This window comes from Pan paniscus, chromosome 9 (genome assembly GCF_029289425.2).
Source record: "Pan paniscus chromosome 9, NHGRI_mPanPan1-v2.0_pri, whole genome shotgun sequence".
Lineage (NCBI taxonomy): Eukaryota > Metazoa > Chordata > Mammalia > Primates > Hominidae > Pan > Pan paniscus.
The window spans coordinates 46,080,009-46,101,789 of record NC_073258.2 but is presented as its reverse complement, the minus strand read 5'-3'; the positions used below and the strand labels follow the sequence as shown (position 1 = coordinate 46,101,789).

Below are 21,781 nucleotides of genomic sequence, written 5' to 3'. Positions count from 1 at the left end.
TCTCTAGTTCCATCCATGTTCCCGCAAAGGACATGCTTTCATTCCTTTTAATGGCTGCATAGTATTCCATAATGTATATGTACTACATTTTCTTTATCTAGGGGAGTAGACTATTTTAAAAGACTATAACTCAGTGATAATTATGGTCACTTCTTGTGAGGATTGCTTACCTAGATACACCTGTGGGTGACAGGCTGATTTCATACACACCCTCTCTGCTAAAGAAACAAAGGAAACAGACTTGTTAGTTTGAGGCAAAACAATATGCTCTACCCAGTGGAAGAGTTATCCTTCTGAACTGCCAAAGTCCTGGCTCACCAAAGTCATTTAGTTATGAGAGAGGCATAATCCCCACCTTCTTCTACCACTGAGAAGATCATGGTATATCATTAATGGCACTGGGAATGGAACTGTGACAGTATCAGGCCATGGAGACAAAAACTGGGATAAAATCAATTCTGATTCTACTCCTTTATATTTTACCCATAATTGAGGCAGATATGGTCCAGGAATCTATTGCACAAAGAGGTTTCAAATAGAGCACTCCTCTGGAGAATGTGGAATAGGGGATACATTTAACAGGCAGCAAGCACATCTCAGGGCTCTGGGCTTCTGTTGCTTTCAGAGATACACATCTGATGAGGTTCCTCTTCTGATTAAAATCCTTCAATGGCACCCCAAAACTGCATTCAAGGTCCTCATAATGTAGCTCTATCTTCTGACAGCTCCCATAAACTCATCATCCTCCAGCAGCAATCAACTGCTTGGAATCTCCTGAATACACCACTACGTTTCTAACTCCATGCTTTTCCATGCTGGAATGCCACCCCATCACCCGGCATCCCCAATCCAATCCACCTCCAGCTTTGGTCCAGTGGAAAACTCTCATTCACCTTTCAAAAATCCTAGCTTCAGCATCACCGCCTTTAAACTTTTCCTGACCTTTAATCCAGGCAAATAATATTAACCTCTCATCCTCTGTGTTACCACTAGACCTTACAGTCTATTTTTTCATGATGTACAAGATTACAATTTATCTGATTAAATGTCTATTTCATTTTATAGACTGTGGGGTCCTGAGGTGCAAGGAATAGGTAGATTATTGCTTCCCAGTGTCTGCACATAGCAGATGGGCAATAAAGGTTTACTAAATTTAATCAAATGTGGAAATGTATAAAGCTGTTGCAGAACTGCCAGGTGGTGAGGCCCATAATGAGAAAAGTGACACAGACTGGATAGGTATATCTATCAAGACAATTGTGTCAGATCCTTCTCAGAGAGAGACACGTTATAGAGAACACGAAGGGGCAGTTTTCACATCACCTTCTGTCATGGGAGTTAGTGGTTCATGATCTCTGAGCTAGGCTTTTAAGTAGATGTATGAGTGCCGTTCAGCCAAAATGTAGGCATAGCAGGCATAGCTGTCACACATATTTACTACATTTTCTACATGCATCGTCTATAATGTTTCCCTGAGTATACAGAGAACAAAATGTTTCAATATGGTATATTTTTGGCCCACATTCAGAAATGGCTCACTTTAAATATGGAAGACATTTCCGGCTATTTTTTTAAAACCTAGCATAGTTAACTTTAGATAATGAGAATTAACAGATTCTAGGACCAAGTAGGAATGAGTTCTGTCATTTTTCTCCGACAATTGCCTGTTTCTGGGGGGCCGAATGTCGCATCTGTAGCTTACAACATGTTTCATGGTTTTGTTTATTCTCCTTCACCAATGAAGGCACTAACACACTTGTTTTTTTAAAACAACCAAAGGCCTGGCATGGTAGCTCATCCCTGTAATATCAGCACTTTGGGAGGCTGAGGTGGGAGGATCATTTCAGCCCAGGAATTCGAAACCAGCCCAGGCAACATAGGGAGATCCCATCTCTACAAAAAATTTTTTTAAAAAGGAGCAAGGCATGGTGGTGTGCGCCTGTGGTCCCAGCTACTCGGGAGGCTGAGGTGGGAGGATCACTTGAGCCCAGAAGATGGAGGCTACAGTGAGTTTTGATTATGCCACTGCACTCCAGCCTGAGTGACAGAGTGACAGCCTGTTCCAAAAAAATTAAAAATAATAAACAACCAAAGACTATTAGCCTGCGACTTTTTCTAAGATATACAAGCCAATCTGCAAGCAGTCAAACAGCATAACAAACAGATTGATCATGGGCAAGAACATATATCTGATGCTAATTTGCTAAGATAAAAGAATAGTTTCTACTGACAATTTATCTACATCAGATGAAAACTGACAAGCATAAAAAGAGGAGTCAAAGCATCTCTCACCAACTTTGGACAAGAACATTTTAGACACAGATCAATATAAGAAGAATGTTTACTATCATTTAAATTGTTCTGGAATAATTACATGGTTTTAATAAATGGACTGTAATCTCATCTACAGCACTAGCAGCTTTCATAGCATTGCTAGTAAAAAAAAAAAAAAAAAAAAGAGGCAATTAATGGCTTCTCAAAGAACCATGCTTCAATGACTCAGGAAAAATCCCTCTCTGTCTTTGCCTGAGAGGTTTAGCTTACTGTCTACAGATATCGGTGAAATAGGGCCAGGAAATCTACACAAGTCAAAGTTTAACATATGGATATCTTGTTGCATTTTCAATACTATCAGCAAATTCAGAAAGTCTTCTCAAAAGATCAAGTTTAAAGACATTTGAGATGGGAATATCCCAGACTACAGTTAAGACACTTATTGGGCCATTCTCTTCCAGATAGAAAAAACAGTGAGGAAAGATTCCAGGCTCTTCATTTCACTGTGGGCAACAATTACAGGAAGACAGCAAATTACTTACTCAATCACTCGTGGCTCAGGAGCTCTACGTACTACCTGCAAGGAAATAGGCGGATCTTACTTCTGGGATGTTCTTAATCCTCACGGATACTGACTTACCATATCTTCCCATTTCTGGTCAAAATAAAGTTAAAAACTATCTCTTTTCTATTCCAACTTCTCACTAACCCACTAGAGACCCTTGTCTCCACTCTTCTTAAAACTACTTCACATTTGCTAGTAGACAGTAAAAGAAGATACAATTATTAATAGAATAAATTTTCCTAGCAGCCAGCAGCTCTGGAAAAATCTTGACAAGATTTTTTAAAATAGAAAATATGCTATAAAATAAGGAGTTTTAATAATTATTTATAGGGTTGTTACTATGGCAAGAAACCCAACTTTTTAACTTTTCCACATTATTAAAAAGTAAATCTTCACTGTTTCCTACATTTTTCCTCATGGGAAAAAAGGGCTAAAAATCAGGCATTTTGTTGTAAAAACTGAAATTTTAATCCAATTCCAAAGACGGTGAAGTGCAATAGCACTGAAGACAGCACAGTTTTAGGACTGCTGGAGCTCAAATAACCAATGCAAGCAAGCTCTCATTATGGTGTAACCTCCTTGCCAAAAATACGGGAATAACATGTGACCATAAACTGGGAGCAGACTACAAAGAATCCCCAGACATAGAAAGGAACTGAAATATTTCGCATTTCATTATTATTATAGTTCTTCTGCTCTGCTATTAGTGAATTTATTCAGTCATTATTTATTTGAGTGTCTACTGTGTGAATATCACTTTTCTAAGCAAATTTTTATCACTATTGAAGAAAAAACCATGAATTTACCTGCTGAGGTTCTTTGAACACAAACTCTCTGTCAGAGAGATGATGCTCTTTGTTCTTCCAGGTCTGGCCAGGCTTCTGGTGGAGATGGCTCTTAGCAGTGGTAGCTGAAGCAAGAGAGGGGACAGCCTCAAACCAGGGGAAAGTCTGTTCTCAGCACCTTCTACTGAGCAAGGGCCAATAAAGCCCACTTGGAGATGATCTCTATGACATGTAGAAACTAACTGGTAAAGTCAACAGAAGATACTGAAAGGTTTGAGGGTGTGGACTAAATATGAGGAACACTAAAGACCCACCCTTAGCTCACCATCAACAAAATCGGACAAAATATCAGCCACATTTTAAACAATTCCTTGACGTCAATTGAAATGGAAGTCCATTATAAACCAAAAGGATATAAATAAAAGAGAATGAGAGTTGTCCATATCCACACACACACAAAATCCCTACAGATTCTTGCCTGGCTGAGCAATGGCCTGGCTTTTAACAGGGGCAGCCCAGGCTCCCTGAACTCGGGCTCGCCGTCTTTTTTCCTCCATGTTGACCAAAAAGGCTTCTGCTCCGAGCTTTCAGAAGATTTTGTTCCTGTTTCAAACTACTCCATGGTATCTGTTTATTAAAACAAAACAAAACAGTGCTTTTAGTTAGGATTGTGAACAATTACTCCTAAGGCATAATTAATTTCAGGCAGAAGACTCTCAATGGCAATAGAGCTTCCATGTAAAATCAGTTTATGTCATCACAACATTTCATTCAAGAAGCCTAGTCATTTGGGGCTGCTGGCTTTAGCATTCACCTTTTGTAATCTTACCATAGTACTTTTGTTTCTTTCACAAGAAAGTGCATTTTAAGAAATTCTAAAATTAGGACCTATTATAAACCACATTCCTCTTAATAGTCCCCAAGAGTAGAATATAAGGAAACTGTACTATTCCCATTTTCACCTACATGGACATTGAGAAATCGGCTAAGACTGTTTCCAAGCATATATTCCATTATCACTGGCTGCATCAAACTTCCCTGGAAGTTTGTTCAAAATACCTATGGCCCACCTTCAGAAAATCTGATTTAGGATGGATACAGGTATTTGTCTTTATAACAAGCAGTGTAAGATTTGACACTATGCAGGTATGTATGTGGACGGTAAAGTTCAATGATGCACCCAAAGCCACTCAGGAAATCAACAACAGACAAATTAACATTCAACTTTATAAACTCCTGTCTCCAGCTAACGGATAAATCCACCTCATAATGGCTAATAATACTAATTTGACAGTTGTACCAGTAAAAGCTTAGCCTACAGCAAATGCAGAAGCACGTACAGCTACCAAAACAACAAGGAAATTCAAGCCACATGTTCCGCATCTGTAATCTATTTCTTTATGCTTCTACCTAAGAAAGCTTCACACCTCAAGTTCTCAAAGGTAAAAGCTCGTTTTATATTAATAGCTTGCTTAGACTATAGATTCCCAGGTCCCATCTCCCACCTCTTCTGATTCAGTAGAGCTGAGCCAGGCCCAGGAATCTGTGTGTTTAACAAGTTCCCCCAGATGATAAGCATGTAATTCATTTCATTTAATAGGTGGAGAGACGCAGAGGCTGCCATCTGCCCAGAAGAGTTAATGACAATCAAATACCAATTCTCCAATCCCAGGAGCTCCCGTTTGACATGTTCTCTCAATTGAGGCCCTAAAAGCGTAACACAATTACCTACAGTCCCCGCAGAGGATACGACTTGCTCACCTTCTTGCTCCATTCACTGGGGAGCCATATGTTATTTGCCAGAGAACAATTGTTGAAAATAGATTCCAGAGCCCCATCCCAGATCTACTCAATTTGTAGAGTCCCAGAATTTGTTAACTAACGCCACCCTCAACCCAGGAATTCTTAATGCACATAAAGCTTGAGAACCAGTGCTGTAAAATACAAGGACTCTGGCGCCAGCCAGAACTCGCTTTGAATCCAGATCTGTCACTTCCCAGCTGCATGGCCCATGGCAAATGACTTCACCTTTCTGAGCCCCAGTTTTTCCTCAGTAAACAGGGCAGTCACTTTCCGCACGGTTGAGGTGCAGACTAAGCGAGCTCCGCAGGTGGAAGAGCTTGGTCGTGGATAAGGGTACTTCCTTTTCCTAATTTAGATCCTTCTCTTTAAGGAGGCCTAGAATGAGGCCCCGGAGGTCGCCCAGGAAGAGACTTCAGGGGTGGTCCTCGCACCCCCAGCCCCGCGCACCCAGCAGTAAGTCAGGAAGGCGCACTTGCGGGCGGAGCCGGGCGCGCCCGTGGAAACCCGCTAGGACTTGGGGCAGCCCTCGCAGCCCCGGACCCACTCCGCAGTCTGTGGTCGGAACCTTAAGAGTGAAGCACCGACTCCAGCAACTCCCAATCACAGGCCGCGGCATCAGGCACTTCCTCTCGACCTTACGCAGCGCCGCCACTACTTCCGGTGCGCAGTCCTCAGTCCGGGTAGTCCCACATCCCCCGCGCCTGGAGGGCCTAATCACCGAAGGTGCTGATGAGGGGATATGTGTTGCAGCGGACAGGGATTGAGAGTGCAGGGGAGCGGTGTGAAGGGGTCGGGGTTTGGCAAAGGTGGAAGTGACGGCGTGTCTCCTACGTGAGTTCCTTGAAACTAGAGATGTCCAAGCATCAGCATCTTTGTGGCAGAAAGAGTGACCGGGTCCCTGTGGGACTAGATAAAGGGAGAGGAGTTTGGGGGACCTGGTTATAATGTGTTAGGCAAAAGGATTTACATTTTATCCTAAAAACCACGGAGAGCCTGAAATGAGCCTCCTTTGTGTTCCTATTGCAGCCTGTGCACACCTCCGAACACAGCATTTACAGCAGGGCGTAGGACCACGCCTTAATTCACCTTGGCTTTCTCCAGTGCTAAGCAAATTTTGCTTGAGTGAACAGACCTACATTTTGGCCCAGACACCACCACTTACTAGTTGTATAATCTAGGGCAAGTACTCTGCCTCTTTTTAAAATGGGTATCGCTCTTGTTGGGAGGATTAAGTGAGATAATGCATTTAAAGAATATAGCACAATGCCTGGAACACAACAAAAACTCAAAAAATGAAAAAAAGCTCACCCCATTTGAGCTCATGAGAAACATCTTTAAAGTGGTCATGTTAAACCATGTACTTTACAGTATGAAAATAGCAAAAGTAGCACTGAATTGACTGTTTTATGCAAGTCATTCTCTAAGATCTGCCAAAGTATAGTCACTGTGGAAATCTTTAAAATAAGCCTGATATGAGTGTTCACCTGCAGGAAGTTCATTATAGTTACACCTCATCAATGTACCTATATTGTTGCTACTATCAAATCCATTTTCACAGCACTCATTATTATTTGTTATACTTTGTGATACTGAAGGAAAAAAATGATTTATCCTAGACCTGAAAGGAGAGAAAATGCTAAGGCCACACTACAGTTTTTTTCCCCCATCAACTAATTTGTCAATGTCTGCTTCTGGCTCAGGAACTTTGGCTGTATCTTCTAAAATATGTTATTTCTTTCTTTTCAATGATTATAGTTTTGGAACAGGAACAAAGAAGTCTGGATTGAGGAGTTCCTAAAAGTAGTGATTGACACCTCTTCAGCCTCTAAGTAGTGTATTTCTCAAAAATCAATCCATGATTTACTTGCATCTGAAATCACTGCTTTTTTTTTTTTTTTAACAGAATCACCTGCGTTTTTAACAAGTACCCAAGTAATTCTGGTGCACAAAAATTTTGAAAACCTCTAGGACACATGTAGGATGACAAATTGTTCTGGTTTGTATGGGCCTGAGGAGTTTCCCAAGACACAGGACTTTAAGTGCTAAAGCCAGGACAGTCCTGGGCAAACTGAGATGGTTGGTTACCCTAGACGATGCGAGTATATAGTATTAGTTGTTCTTAATGGTCTTGGCATCCTCATTAGGGTCTTGATTTTCTTATTTCTATTTGAAGTGTTTGAGTTTTTATCAGGAGGTGGTGGTAGAGACCATGGGAGAAGGAATGAAGGCGAAGTGTGTTGCCAATTATCAACCTATTGAGTCTCCATTCCAAACTCACCCTTCACTACCCTGTTTGCAATATTGGAAGGTTTCTCCCTTGCCTTTTGGTTCAATGGACAGTGAGCTTCATCAGTGGAGGGTACTGGAGGAAGTTTAGAGGAGGAAGGGGCTCTTTTTTCTGGTTCCAGTGTGCTCCTCTCAGCTGGCTCTTTAGTGCACAGTGGCCCACAGTGTTTGACTACTCCCTGTGGGCTGAATTACCAGGTTAGTTTCTCTTCTGAAAGTTAAGGCATCAATTGGGAAGGAATGGAATCCCAAAATTTGAAATAAGCACTCTGCTTAGACCCAGATAACTGACAGTCTTGAACACCCACGGCACCCTGAGCCTTCCTTGGCAGTGGAAGTAGCTTGTCCTCCTAAGTCTGAGGAGACTAGTCATTCTTTGCTTGAAGACACTGCTAAGCCCTCAGCTGGGACAGATGACTTCAAAAGGGAAGCTCATTCTCGACAAGACCCAGCAGAATTTACTTCCCCTTCTTCTGCCTCATTGCCACTAGACCCTAACTAGGTTCAAACCTCATTAATGCTCCAGGTAGGCTGCTACACACTATGATCTAAAACAGCTTGCACGCTGAAAGAACTATACTAATTACACATACTTTGCTAATGTGTGGAATGTGTGGAAGTGGATTCTAAGTGTTTTAAACTAAGGGCAGTATATAGTACTATATCAGGCCAATTATATGGAGGCATTTACTAGAGTGCATTTACAGACATTGTGTTGACTCATGCAACTGGAAATGACTCTAACAGCTTATTTGGTGGATTTATTGAAGATTTAACTCAACAGTAGTCTATGGTTAATCCTACGGAGATGCCAAGGCACGATGTAGAGGCGGGAACCCAAAGACTGAGAGGGGTAGAAATGTTGGACTGAATTTATCAAATGTGACCTTGACCCACGTGCAATAGACACAAACACAAAAACTATATCCTACAACAAGATCCAGAAGATGCTCCTTTTTCTAAAGCATTGAGAAATACTTTAGACAAGGGAACACTTGCATCCTTGGAAAGCTCTGTGGTTGCTCTCCTTTGCAGGCCAGGTGTGATCATGGAAGATGCCACCATTGAGTTGGGTTCCCTGGTTTTAGTGGAGATGATGAGGCCAAGTGGCAGCACTTAATTATTAAAGGTAAGGACATTGATCCAATACAGAAGCCAGGACATACCAGTAATCAGAATATGTTGGTCTGTAAGAATCTTTGGTAGTGGCCATGGTGTCCCTAGGAATGAAACAGATGGGCAGCCTACTAGAGAATTGTTTGATCTATCTAACAGAAAAAAAGTCTATGTCTAGTAGCCAAAAACCTTACCTGGCCACACTGGATAGACATAGTCTCTCACCTAGTTTCCAGACAAGTCATATCACGACCCCAAACCTCTTGATTGACAGGGAAGCCACATCTCTTGGAGGAAGGACCCTGCACCATTGCCACAAGTATATACTGTAAATTTTCCTCCAAGTGTTTTTTTTGAGACAGAGTCTCACCCTATCACCCAAGCTGAGAGCAGTGGCGTGGTCTCGGCTCACTACCAGCTCCGCCTCCTGGGTTCATGCCATTCTCCTGCCTCAGCCTCCCGAGTAGCTGCCTGCCACCACGCTCGGCTAATTTTTTGTATTTTTAGTAGAGATGGGGTTTCACCATGTTAGCCAGGATGGTCTCGATCTCCTGACCTTGTGATCCACCCACCTCGGCCTCCCAAAGTGCTGGGATTACAGGCCTGAGCCACCGCGCCCGGCCCAAGTCTTCATCCAAGTGAATGCAGCCATTTACTCAAATGGTTACACATTGGGGAAAAGTAAGTACCCAGGTATTTTAGGCTTTACTGGGCAATGGCTCTTAACTAATTCCTGGGAACCTAGAACACCTCTATGGCCCACGAATGAAAGTGAGGGCTTTTGATGTTCAAGTGATAGATGGAATCTTAGTTCAAGTTTGACTCACAATGGACCCAGTTGTCCACAGATCCATCCAGTGGCTACTTCCCCAGTTTCTGAATGTATACGGATGCTCCCTTGACTTATGATGGGGTTCTATCCTGATAAACCCATTGTAAGTTGAAAATATCATAGGTCAAAATGCATTTGCTACACCCAACCTATGGAACATCACAGTTTAGCTTAGCCTGCCCTAAACATACTCAGAACACTCACATTAGCCTAAGCTGGGCAAAATAATCTAACGCAAAGCCTGTTTTATAATAAAGTGTTGATATGTCATGTAATTTATTGAATACTGTACTGAAGTACAGTTTCTACTAAATGTGTACCACTCTTCCACTATCGTCAAGTCAAAAAATCAATGGAACCATCATAAGTCAGGGACCATCTATAGTTGGATTAGTTATATTTGGCAACTAGCAGAATCCCCAAATTGACTCTCTGACCCACAAAGTGAAGGCCAGTTGGTAGAAAAGGCTACATGGAAACTCCAGGAACTTCCCCTCCATACCAAGATAGTAAATACTAGCAATACCACATTCCTGGAGGAATTGTAAAGATTAATGCCACAATCAAAGACTTGAAAGAATCAGATGATAATTCTATCACATTCTCATTCTCATTTAATTTACTGTTGGCCTGTGCAGAAGTCAAATGGATCTTGAAGAATGATTGTTGGCTGTTGTAAATTTAATCAGGTAGTTACTCCATGACTCCAATGCAGCTGCTGTCCCACATGTGCTATCTTTACTGCGGCAATTAACATAACCTTTTGCCTTTGGTATGTAGCTCTTGACCTGGCTAATGCCTTTTTCTCTATATTAATTTACAAGAAACATTCTGCCTTGGCTGGGTGCGGTGGCTCAGGCCTGTAATCCCAGCACTTTGGGAGGCCAAGGCAGGCACATTGCCTGAGGTCAGGAGTTCAAGACCAGCCTGGCTAACATGGTGAAACCCCATCTCTACTAAAAATACAAAAAATTAGCCGGGTGTGGTGGTGGACGCCTGTAGTCCCAGCTACTTGGGAGGCTGAGGCAGGAGAATGGCGTGAACCCGGGAGGCAGAGCTTGCAGTGAGCCAAGATTGTGCCACTGCACTCCAGCCTGGGTGACAGAGTGAGATTCCGTCTCAAAAAAAAAAAATACAAAAAATTAGCCAGGTGTGGTGGTGCACACCTGTAGTCCCAGCTACTCGGGAGGCTGAGGCAGGAGAATTGCTTGAACTAGGGAGGCGGAGGTTGCAGTGAGCCGAGATCATGCCACTGCATTCCAGCCTGGGTGACAGAGTGAGACCCTGTCTCAAAAAAAAAAAAAAAAAAAAAAGGAACATTCTGCATTTACTTGGCATGGCCAACAGTATACTCTCATAGTCTTGCCTCAGAGATACCTCAGTTCTTCTGCTGTCATACTATAGGTCCACCTCTCATCCTGACATCCTACAAAACATCACTCTAGACAACAATAATGACGACATTGTGCTGATTGGATATGGTGAACAGAAGGTAGAAAGTGGTTTAGATGCTTTAGTAAGACATGTGTGAGCTAGGTGTGGTGGCTCATACCTGTAATGTCATGCATGAGCCAATAGGCCCATGAACAGAGTAGTCATGGTGGCAGGGATGGAGGATATGCATGGGCTCAACAATTTGGACTTCTTTTCTCAAAGCTGACCTGGCTAACGCTACTGCTGCATACCTAACCTACAAATAGCCAAGACCAATACTCAGCTCTCCATATGTCACCATTTGTCAGGCGACCGTCCAGCCACTTGTAGCAGTTTGATAACATTGGACCTTTTCCATCATAGAGAGGGTGGAGATTCATCTTCACTGGAATATACTCATATTCTGGATATGGGTTTATTTATCTTCCTTGTATATACTGCTTTGGTCAGCACCACCATCTGTGAACCCACCAAATGTCTTATTCCCCTTCATGGTATTCCCTGATCAAGGAACTCATTTCACAGTAAAGGAAGTACATCAATGGGCTTAACTTCTTACCCATTGGAAACAGTTTGGCTAATTGAAAGATGGAGTGGCTTACTGAAGACTTAGTTATGGCCCCAATCAGGAGACAGCCCCTGAAAGGGTAGAGTTCTGTATTATTGGATGCAGTTTATACTTTGAATCAGAGATCAGAATATGGTGCTCTTTCTCCCTTAACCAGAATACATGACGCTGGGAATGAGGGTGAAAATGAGAGTGACCCCCTTCAGTAATATAATTATTAACCCACTTGCTTCCTGTCCCAGCAACACTGAGCAGTGCTGGTTTGAAGGTCTGCTTCCTCAGGGTGTGAATGCTTACACAAGGACTATGTCTGGAACCAAAAGGATTTTCTCAGGTGCCTCTTGGTACTTTGTGTCCAGTAAAAAGAAAAAAAAACATAAAGAAAACTACAAAAGCAGCAACAACAAAACAGCAGAATGATGAATAACTTGGATTAAGAATGAAGATTTGTGTTGTACCATCAGGTAAAGAAGTCAGTGAACTGAGGTTCTGGCTAAGGGCAAGGGAAATATGGAAGAAGCCACCTGTGATGTTATAACCAATAACAGAAACAAAGACTGTATGAGCTTTGTATGTTTTCTCTTTGCTAGCTATATGTATGTGTTTTGTACATGAAAATCATGTTCTTCTCTCTCCATTATTTTATATTCATGTAGTTGGAGGTTACATTTACAATTTAGTTTCTATGTAGCAGAACATTCAGTAGGATTATGATTGAATTTGAAGACTATTTAATACGGTCAGTAGTAGATATGGTGACTGTTGGAAGTTCATTTGGGGGGAAACAATGAGAACACCTTCACTTCTATGAAGGATAGCTGTATCTTGGTAGGTGGAAACAGATGTTTTGTGTTGATCCTACAGAAGTTGAAATGTGTGTAGAAGGGTGGTGCATATGGAAACTGAGTAGCTGAAGGAGTGGACTCTGAATCATCAATCCTTATTAACTCTCAGCTCCAAATCCATCCTTTATTGCCTGCTTGTTATACTGGAACATTTTTCCCTTGCTAGCTGATTCAATAGTAAGCTTCATTAGTCGATAGTCCTGAAGAGACCCTGAAGGGGGAAGGGGCTCTTTAAAATTTTTTTTTAATTAGCCCTTATAAAAGAGGAAGAGGCTCTTTTTCTTCTAATCTCTCTCTCTCTCTCTTTCTGACAGAGTCTCGCTGTCACTCAGGCTGCAGTGCAGTGATGCAATTTCTGCTCACTGCAACCTCCACCTCTCGGGTTCAAGTGATTCTTCTGCCTCAGCCTCCCGAGTAGCTGGGACTACAGGCGTGCACCACCACACCCGGCTAATTTTTGTATTTTTAGTAGAGACGGGGTTTCACCATATTGGCCAGGCTGGTCTCAAACTCCTGACCAGGAGAGGCTCTTTTCCATGGTTCATGTGTGTTCCTCTGTACTAGGTTGAATAATATCCACCCTCAAATTTATGTCCACTCAAAACCTGTGAAGATGACCTTATTTGGAAGTAGGGTCTTTCCAGATGCAATCAAGTTAAGATGAGGGCAGAGTGAATTAGGGCAGGTCTGAATCCAATGACTGCTGTCCTTATAAGGAGAGGGAGATTTGGAGACAGAGGGACAGAGAAAGACAGGCAAGGACGCCATGTGAAGGTGGAAGCAGAGCTTGGAGGGATGTTGCCACAAGCCAAGGAGTGTCTGGAGCCACCAGAAGCTGGAAAAAGTGGGGAAGGATCCTCCCTCAGAGCCTGTAGAGTGCACATTCCTGCCAATACCTTGATTTGGGACTTCAGGTCTCCAGAACTGTGAGAGGATGAATTTTCGTTCCTTTAAGCCACCCCATTTGTGGTAATTTGTTATGGCAGGCCTAAGACATGAACACATCTTTTCAGCCAGCTCTGCCATGCACCATGGCCAGCAGAGCTTGGTGCCTCCCCTTGGCAACTTCCCAGTACCACAGTTAGTTCTCTTGGTGCAGCTCGCCAGCAAACTTCGCCATCCAGCAAAACACCACCATGTCTCCTCCAGCGAGGTTTGGATCCTTAACCCTGGCAGATGGGAGCTGTTTCAGAGTTGTTTCTTCCTCGCTGTTCTGCCTCAAACTAGAGGTAGAGGCTGCTCCCTGCATCTGTTACACCCGCGTGAAAGGAAAATAAAATCTCGGGACCCTAATTCACTCTGCCAAAAGGAAAAATTAAGCTCAAAGCTGAGTCATGCAAGAAGCTGCCTTTCCTTTTGTTCCCCAACAGAGAGCTACCGATCAAGGTTAAATATCTCCATGGGTAGCTCCTCTATGTTCACCCTATCTAATGTAAAATGCCAGTTTACTGGCTGTGAGATGAATACATAATTGACTATTCCCCTACCTGCTCCTTTTCTCTAGTATCGTGGATCACCAGACCCTCTCTCTTTCCCCTCCAGCACACTTTTCCCCTTTAACTATTAAAGCCCCCAAAATCATCTTTGGAGAAAGGCACAGACCACAGACTTTCTGTTATTCCATGTTCTTTTCTTCCAGATGTGTTCTTAACCTTGACAAAAATAAACCTCTAAATTGATGGAGACCTGTTTCGGATACTTTTTGGCTTACACTTGTGTTCTTAGAGTTCTCTTTTTCCCTTTGTCAGTAACCCTCTATTATGGTTAATAATTCTTTCTTTCTTTTCTTCTTTTCTTTTCTGTTCTTCTTTTCTTTTCAACAGAGTCTCGCTCTTTTACCCAGGCTGGCAGGCTGGAGTGTGGTGGTGCAATCTCAGCTCACTGCAACCTGCATCACTTGGGTTCAAGTGATTCTCCTGCCTCAGCTCTGCGAGTAGCTGGGATTACAGATGTGCACCAGCACGCCCAGCTAATTTTTTTTTTTTTATTTTTAGTAGAGACAGGATTTTGCTATGTTGGCCAGGCTGGTCTTGAATTCCTGACCTCAAGTGATCCACCCACCTCGGCCTCTCATGGTGCTAGGATTATAGGTGTGAGCCACCGCGCCCGACCTATTTCTTTCCTGTCCAAATGATTATGTAGCTTCTGTCTCCTGATTGAGTCCTGATGGCTGCAGTGGGAATGTGGCATCAGGAGTTGAAAGCAAAGGCTAACTGCCTGGGTCCCAGGTTGGCCTCTGTACATCACTGATTTGCCTCTGAGTTGGGTCCTTGCTCTCCTAGCCCATCACTTATGTATTGCTTGCTCCTTCTAGTTTGTCCTCATCCAAGACTGCCTTCCTAAAGTAGATGTTGCTGGTTGCTTTGCTACTTTGAAGCCAGCATTTCTCAGCATGTGGTTGGAAGGGTAACTGCGTGAGAATCACTAGGGGATGCTGTAAAAATGCACATTCTGGGAGCCCATCAGGATTCTCAGTTAGTAGGTCTGGGGCAGGGCCCAGCAATGTGCATTTTTTTTTTTTTGAAACATAGTCTCGCTTCGTCGCCCAGGCTGGAGTGCAGTGGCATGGTCTTGGCTCACTGCAACCTCCGCCTCCTGGGTTCAAGCAATTCTCCTGCCTCAGCCTCCTGGCTGCCACACCTGGCTAATTTTTTGTATTTTAGTAGAGACAGGGTTTCACTGTGTCTTGAACTCCTGACCTCAGGTGATCTGCCCGCCTCAGCCTCCCAAAATGTTAGGATTACAGGCGTGAGCCACCCGCACCTGGCAGTAATTTGCATTTTTAACAATGCTTTGTTCCATTTTGCAGGTACCTGCACCATATTCTGTATCCTTTCCCTATGTCTGTTTTCCAGAGGTGATCACTTCCCACTCAACAGTTATCTCATACCCTGGATGGCAAAGCTGATAGATGCTTTAAGTGCTGGTAGCTCTTAACAGTGATTCTGAGTGAGCTACACCCTGTAGCCTATTTTCAGTTGCCGATTTTCACACCACTCTCTTGCCAAGCGTTCCCTGTTTCAATCATGTGCAGCTTGTGGAGCGCCTGCTGCTGTATTCCTGAGAAAATCCAACCCAAGGAAAATAATGGCACATCATGCTAATAGCTCTCAGTGAAGGTGTTGCATAGAGAAATTCCCAGCCTATGTCTCACTGCCAAAGGTTTAGCAGCTCCCAGCTTGAGCGAGGAGGGTGGGAAGGGAATCTGCCAACCCTGCAGCATGTTTGCTATGAGGCTTTCAGCTCTCTGCCAACTTTCAACAACATTGAAGGGTAGAGGACATTTCCCCAGACTCCAGACAGGAACACCTTCTGTTCAATGCCCAGCACGATTGTAGATGCTTCAGGAGGTAAAATCTCCATCCAGTGAACCACAGGGTAAACTGTGTGAGATACAATTAAAAAACAGTGTAATTGGATGTGAAATTATGGAGGGCAGACAAAAATCTGGGGAACAAGAGATCACTAGAGGTTATAGTCATTAGCAAAGTCATTATGGAGTATAGGGAATTATGTCAAGGTTTTAAATTATGTAGCATTCAGACAGCTTGAAGATATTCTGATAGTTAACATTATCCCTAAAAAGAGTAGGCAACATTTACACATTCTTATTTCTAAATAATAGCAAATAATAACATTAGTTAACATTTCATGAGCACTTCTTACATGCCAAGTGCTGTTCCAATCACTTACATGCCTACACTGATCTAATTTTAAGAACCCAGTTACACAGGCATTATTATTATTAGACCCATTTTACAAAGAAGACTGAACCACAATGCCACATGATGCCACCGTGCCACATCTCTGCAAATACATGCCAGAATGAAAGCCAAATTAGGAAAGATAGGACTGTTCCTAAAATGACATGAACCATTTCTTGGGACCTCATTGCTGGTGTCTTTCAGTGACTTCAAAAAAGAAGAGTTGGTAGCAGTGTAATCCAGCAGCCCCTGAGTTATTAAGCATTCTTGATGGTTTTATCTAGATGGCTTAGCAGATTCCTCTGTAGAGCTACTGAGTCCTCAGAACCATGGGAATGGCATCATTTTGAGTCTACGAACTATGATGTCAAACGAGACTTGGTTCAGATCTCAGCTTCACTACTCCATTGGTGGGTAACTTCAAACAAGTTACTTAGTTCTCCTCATCTGTTGGACTCTATGAAGATTCACCCATACATTCATTCATTCATTTAATCTGCAAATACTGAGTACTGACTGCAGCTAGCAGTGTGCCGGATACTAGGGACAAAGCAGTGTTCAAGACAGACTTGGTTCCTGCCCTCATGGAGGTAATAGTCTAGCAGAGGAGATAGACATTTTTAAAATAAGCAAATATTACAGTTGCCATATTTCCTATGAGGCTGTATCATGGGGGACCTAACCTAGTGGAGTAATATCCCCAGTGTGTGCTGAGTCCTAGGCTGGCTGGGAGTTTTACTGATAGAGGTCAGGCTCAGCTGGGAGGTCAGCAGCTAAGGGCTGGCTGGTCTAGACTAGCCTTGACTCCATGTGGTCCCTCAGCTTTGAACAAGCTCAGCAGGCATGTTCTAATAGCAGTGGCAGAGAGAGAGAAGGGGGTAGAGGAGGGGGTCATGAATGCAAGCACACAAGAACTTTTGAAGCCCAGGTGTGGAAGTTGTATGAAATCACTTCCACTTCATTTATTGGCCAAAGCAAGCCAGCTCAGGTTCAAGGAGTGGGGAAATTGACTTTATCTCTTGCTTGCAGTTGTTGCAACATCACATCGCAGAGGGCACAAATACTGGGAAGAGCAGAGTAGAGTAGAGAGAGTCATTTTTGCAATCAATCTACCACAGTCAGTGAGAAACTGAAAGTGGGTTCTGTGGGAGTAGAGAGTGAGGAAATGAGTCATGAGATGGGGTAAAAAGAAGCCACATCATGCAGGCGTTAAGAGGCACCAAACAGTAAAAGTTAATTTAATTGCTTCTCGGCCTTTTGACTGAGACCGAGTGTAGTAAACGTTAATTCACATAGGGCAGGAAGCATATGGTAAACATTAAACACTCACTCTCCCCGCTCCCCCTTATTTTCCATCTCATAGAATGATGTCACTTGGACATCATTGTCAAGTTCATTTGTTTTAGGTGTGTACCTTAGGCAGGGATTGTTCTTTCCAGTGCTCAGGATGCTTGTCAGCAAATATTCAATAAAAGCTTCTTACTGAATAAATAACAGAGTACCTGAAATTATTAAGTTAATGACTAGTAGACCATTGCCTCCTGTGTCTTATGAGTAAATTATCCACTTTCTTGAAGCAAATTCATTATGTTGAGAAGCATGAAAACGAAATTGATGTGCCTAGGTTGTCTTTTGCACTGAAAGAACCAAAGACAGCGTGGCTGTGAAATACAATATTCATCTGAGTTTCCATTTACAGCTTTTCCATAGGCTGTGTGGTGCTTGGCAGTAATGACCATTGGTTTGTCCAATTTTTTTTTTCTTTGAGACGGAGTTTTGCTCTTGTTGCCCAGGCTGGAGTGCAATGGTGCGATCTTGGCTCACCACACCCTCCATCTCCCAGGTTCAAGCAGTTCTCCTGCCTCAGCCTCCTGAGTAGCTGGAATTACAGGCATGTGCCACCACGCCTGCCTGGCTAATTTTTTTGTATTTTTAGTAGAGAGGGGGTTTCACCATGTTGGCCAGGATGGTCTCGAACTCATGACCTCATGATCTGCCTGCCTTGGCCTCCCAAAATGCTGGGATTACAATCGTGAGCCACCACGCCCAGACTGGTTTGTCCAATTGTTAAATGCAGCCAACATCTGCACTAAGCGGTGGTGCGTGAATAAGAAACACAGTAAGCCCAAATTATTCCCATACACTCTGGATAAACTGAGCATTTTAAAAAGTGGCCTTGTAGCTTTCAGAAGATTTCTAGTACCATTAGCTGGGCAGAAACCACATTTATAAGATGTGAGTCTGAAAAAATTCTTCCAGATCTTGTATCATTGTCTTCCCAGGGACAGAACCATGGCTTTGCAATGATGAACTAGTCGGTAATACATTAGATTAAAAGGTAGGAGAATCTGAGCTGATGTATTGAAGCACACAGAGCTTCTACTTCTAGAAATGAGGTAAGTTGGAGATCTTGAAGGTTGTCTTCTACAAAACACCTCCAGATGAAAGATAAAATACCCCTTTAAATGAATTAGCCTGTGCAAAAGATATTTCTTCTGATATCAGGACAATGTAGGAACATGAGCCCAGAGAGATGAATAAGCTGGGACATGTACTGCTCCTCAGTGGCCTAATTGCTTGTATATTCCTGGGTATAGACGGAAGTAAATGGATTGGGACAGAACAGGAGACAAAGCCCATGAAGGGGAATCATAGCAGAGACCTTCCACATAAAGCTGGGACCCAGGAAGGGCTACACGTGCAAAGGATGAACCGAGGCAAAATTAAACAAACAGAAAACAAAACAAAGGAAAAGAAAAAGAAAGAAAAAACCCAGAGGCAAACAGAAAAAAACAAAACAAAACAAAAAACCCTTTTCTCTCTTGGGCTTAACTCACAGTGAGGGGAAAAAGTCTCCCCCAGGAATTCATGGTGACCCACATCTTTACGTAGGTGTAGGGACTGAACTAACTCCATTTGCCCAATGCTCTTCCCCATCCACCAAAATATAAATAAATAAATAAACAAATATCCAACACACAACAAAAACCCAACAACTGTATAAGCTGAGAATTTTAATTTAAAGAAGACCAAAATTGGTAGTGTCCCCATGTCTGATGCAAACAAACACAAATTCTTCCATGAAGAATTTACATTTAGGGACTTGAATAATTTGCATATAGTTTTAATGAGCATAAAGTCACACACATACATAAACATCATGAAAAATATAGGGGAATAAAGCACCATTAGCAAGAGTCAGCAGAAACAATAGAAATATTTATAAAGATTATTAGATTACTGGAACTATCAGATACAGAATATAAAGCTGTTTGATATGTTTACATAAATAAATGAAAAAAATTTTAAACATAATTATAATTCATAACCACCAAATGAAATGCATTTTTGAAAAACAACAAAATATAATAATTAAAATTGAAAGCTTAATGGAGCTTTTGCTTTTTGGACATAGCAATAGCAAGCCATTACTCCACCATAACTTAGGAAGTAAGCACATTATATATATTTTTTTCTTTGAAGACACTGGAGACCGATGTAAGCAATGACTTAGCTTAACTAAAATTCTTAAGAAGGAAAAACATTTCCTGAGTGAGCTGGCCTTATTCTCTGAGGACATTTCTCAAACATGAGAGCTGAGGACTGGGCCTGCTAAAGGTACTGGCATCTCTACTAGAGGAAAGAGAATCCAACAGACATTTTGACAGCCATTGGGATGGCATGACAGATTGGAATCTAGAAAAACCCCCAAATGCATGGCCAGTTTGCCCTATGGGGCACTTGCTGAGTACTAGGGCAGCATGGAAGGGTGGAAGGTGGGGGCTAGGAAGGCGAGAAAGACAAGGTTAAACCTTTCATAGTCTTTTTTTTTTTTTTTTTTTTTTTTTTTTTTTTTGAGACAGGGTCTCACTCTGTCACCCAGGCTGGAGTGCTGTGGTGCAATCACAACTCACTGCAGTCTCGACCTCCTGGGATTAAGTGATCCTCCAGGCTCAGCCTCCTGAGTAGCTGGGATCACAGGCATGCACCACTACGCCTGGTTAATTTTTGTATTTTTACAAGAGACAGGGTTTCACCATATTGCCCAGGCTGGCCTCTAACTTCTGGGCTCAAGCGGTTGGTCCACCTCAGCCTCCCAAAGTGCTGGGGTTACAGGTGTGAGCCACAGAGTCTGGCCCCTTTCATAGTCTTGATATGCTTGGAAACAAAATTCTGAGAAAGACAAGTCCACAATAAACATATGGCAGGCCTCATTCTGTAGATATTTGAAACTACAGGGCACTGAATCTAATCAAGGTGGCTTCCTAGCCCTAGCCCAGTTCAATTCCTAATAAAGTGATGAGTTCTCACCCTACTCAGCAGGGAAAGGACAAACTCTCTATGGAGGAAAATATGACCAACTTCAGTCTTTATGGTTCTTTAAAAATAGAATGTCTGCTGTACACTTAAAAAAAATTATGGAACATACAAGGAAGCAGAAAAATGTAACTGATGAAGAGAAAAAAAAACAGAAGCAGACCCCACAGATTATTCAAATGTAAAAGTAATCAGACAAGGATTTTAAAACTACTATCATGAAAATTTATGAAAGTAGAGGAAAAGAACAAAATGTGTGAAAAGGGAGAATTTTAATAGAGAATTGGAATTTACTCATCTGTTTTTGAGATGGAGTCTTGCTCTGTTGCCCAGGCTGGAGAGCAGAGGTGCCATCTCAGCTCACTGCGACTTCCGCCTCCTGGGTTCAAGTGAACCTCCTGCCTTAGCCTCATGAGTAGCTGGGGCTACAGGTGTGTACCACCCCACCCAGATAATTTTTGTATTTTTAGTAGAGACGGTGTTTTGCCATGTTGGCCAGGCTGGTCTCGAACTCCTGACCTCAGATGATCCGCCTGCCTCGGCCTCCAAGAATTGGAAATTATGTAAAAGAAACAAAAGAACATTCCAGACACGAAAAGTACAATACCTGAAATTAAGAGCTCATTTGATGGATTTAACAGCAGACTATACCCTAAATATAGTAGGATTTGTGAATTTGAAAGATACATAGTAGAAAATAAGGTAAACTAAGCTAAGCTAAACCGTTCTTACCATATGATCCAGTAATCATACTCCTTAGTCTTTACTCAAATGAGTTAAAAAAAACTTTTGTCCACAAAAATATGCACAAATGTTTATAGCAGCTTTGTTTATAATTGCCAGAACTGGAAGCAACTAAGATGTCCTTCCAAAACTGGAAGCAACCAAGATGTGAATGAACAAAGTGTGATACATCTGTACAATGGAGTATTATTTAGTGATAAAAGGAAATGAGCTATCAAACCTTAAAAAGCCATGAATCTTAAATGCATACTGCTAAGTGAAAGCTGCTTGTCTGAAAAGGCTACATACTGTGTGATTCTAAGTATCTAAGACTCTGGAAAAAGCAAAGCAGTAGAGACAGTCAAAAGATCAGTGGCTGCCAGAGGATTGCGGATGGAGGAAAAGAGAGGGATGAATGGGTGGAGCACAGGGCAGTAAAACTATTCTGACATTAAAATGGCAGATATATAAATGCATTTGCTAAAACCCATAGAAAAGCATGGCACCTAATGTAAACTGTACTCAGTTG

General features: G+C 42.3%; 1 protein-coding gene and 1 long non-coding RNA gene across 5 annotated transcripts in view; one reads left to right on the top strand and one right to left on the bottom strand.

Moving 5' to 3' along the window:
- ALKBH3 (alkB homolog 3, alpha-ketoglutarate dependent dioxygenase) overlaps positions 1-6,124 on the bottom strand; it is a 39,521-nt gene extending 33,397 nt beyond the window's left edge. The window contains exons 1-5 of one of the 4 annotated variants that reach the window (XM_008960294.4): positions 5,386-6,124; positions 4,103-4,251; positions 3,646-3,749; positions 2,817-2,851; positions 171-218 (exon numbers count right to left, since the gene is read on the bottom strand). In XM_008960294.4, the coding sequence (XP_008958542.1) occupies positions 171-218; positions 2,817-2,851; positions 3,646-3,749; positions 4,103-4,181 (266 nt within the window). In that variant the 5' untranslated portion in view covers positions 4,182-4,251; positions 5,386-6,124. Of the gene's footprint in view, positions 1-170; positions 219-2,816; positions 2,852-3,645; positions 3,750-4,102; positions 4,252-5,385 lie in introns of those variants that run through there. The other 3 variants (XM_003808214.6, XM_034932424.3, XM_055094302.2) reach the window with 3 other exon arrangements.
- A 27-nt stretch (positions 6,125-6,151) lies between these two features.
- Positions 6,152-12,399, top strand: LOC134731197 (uncharacterized). Its single transcript, XR_010113351.1, has 3 exons — positions 6,152-6,258; positions 8,749-8,842; positions 11,906-12,399. It is a non-coding gene; the product is annotated as an uncharacterized LOC134731197 (long non-coding RNA).
- Positions 12,400-21,781: the final 9,382 nt, after the last annotated feature.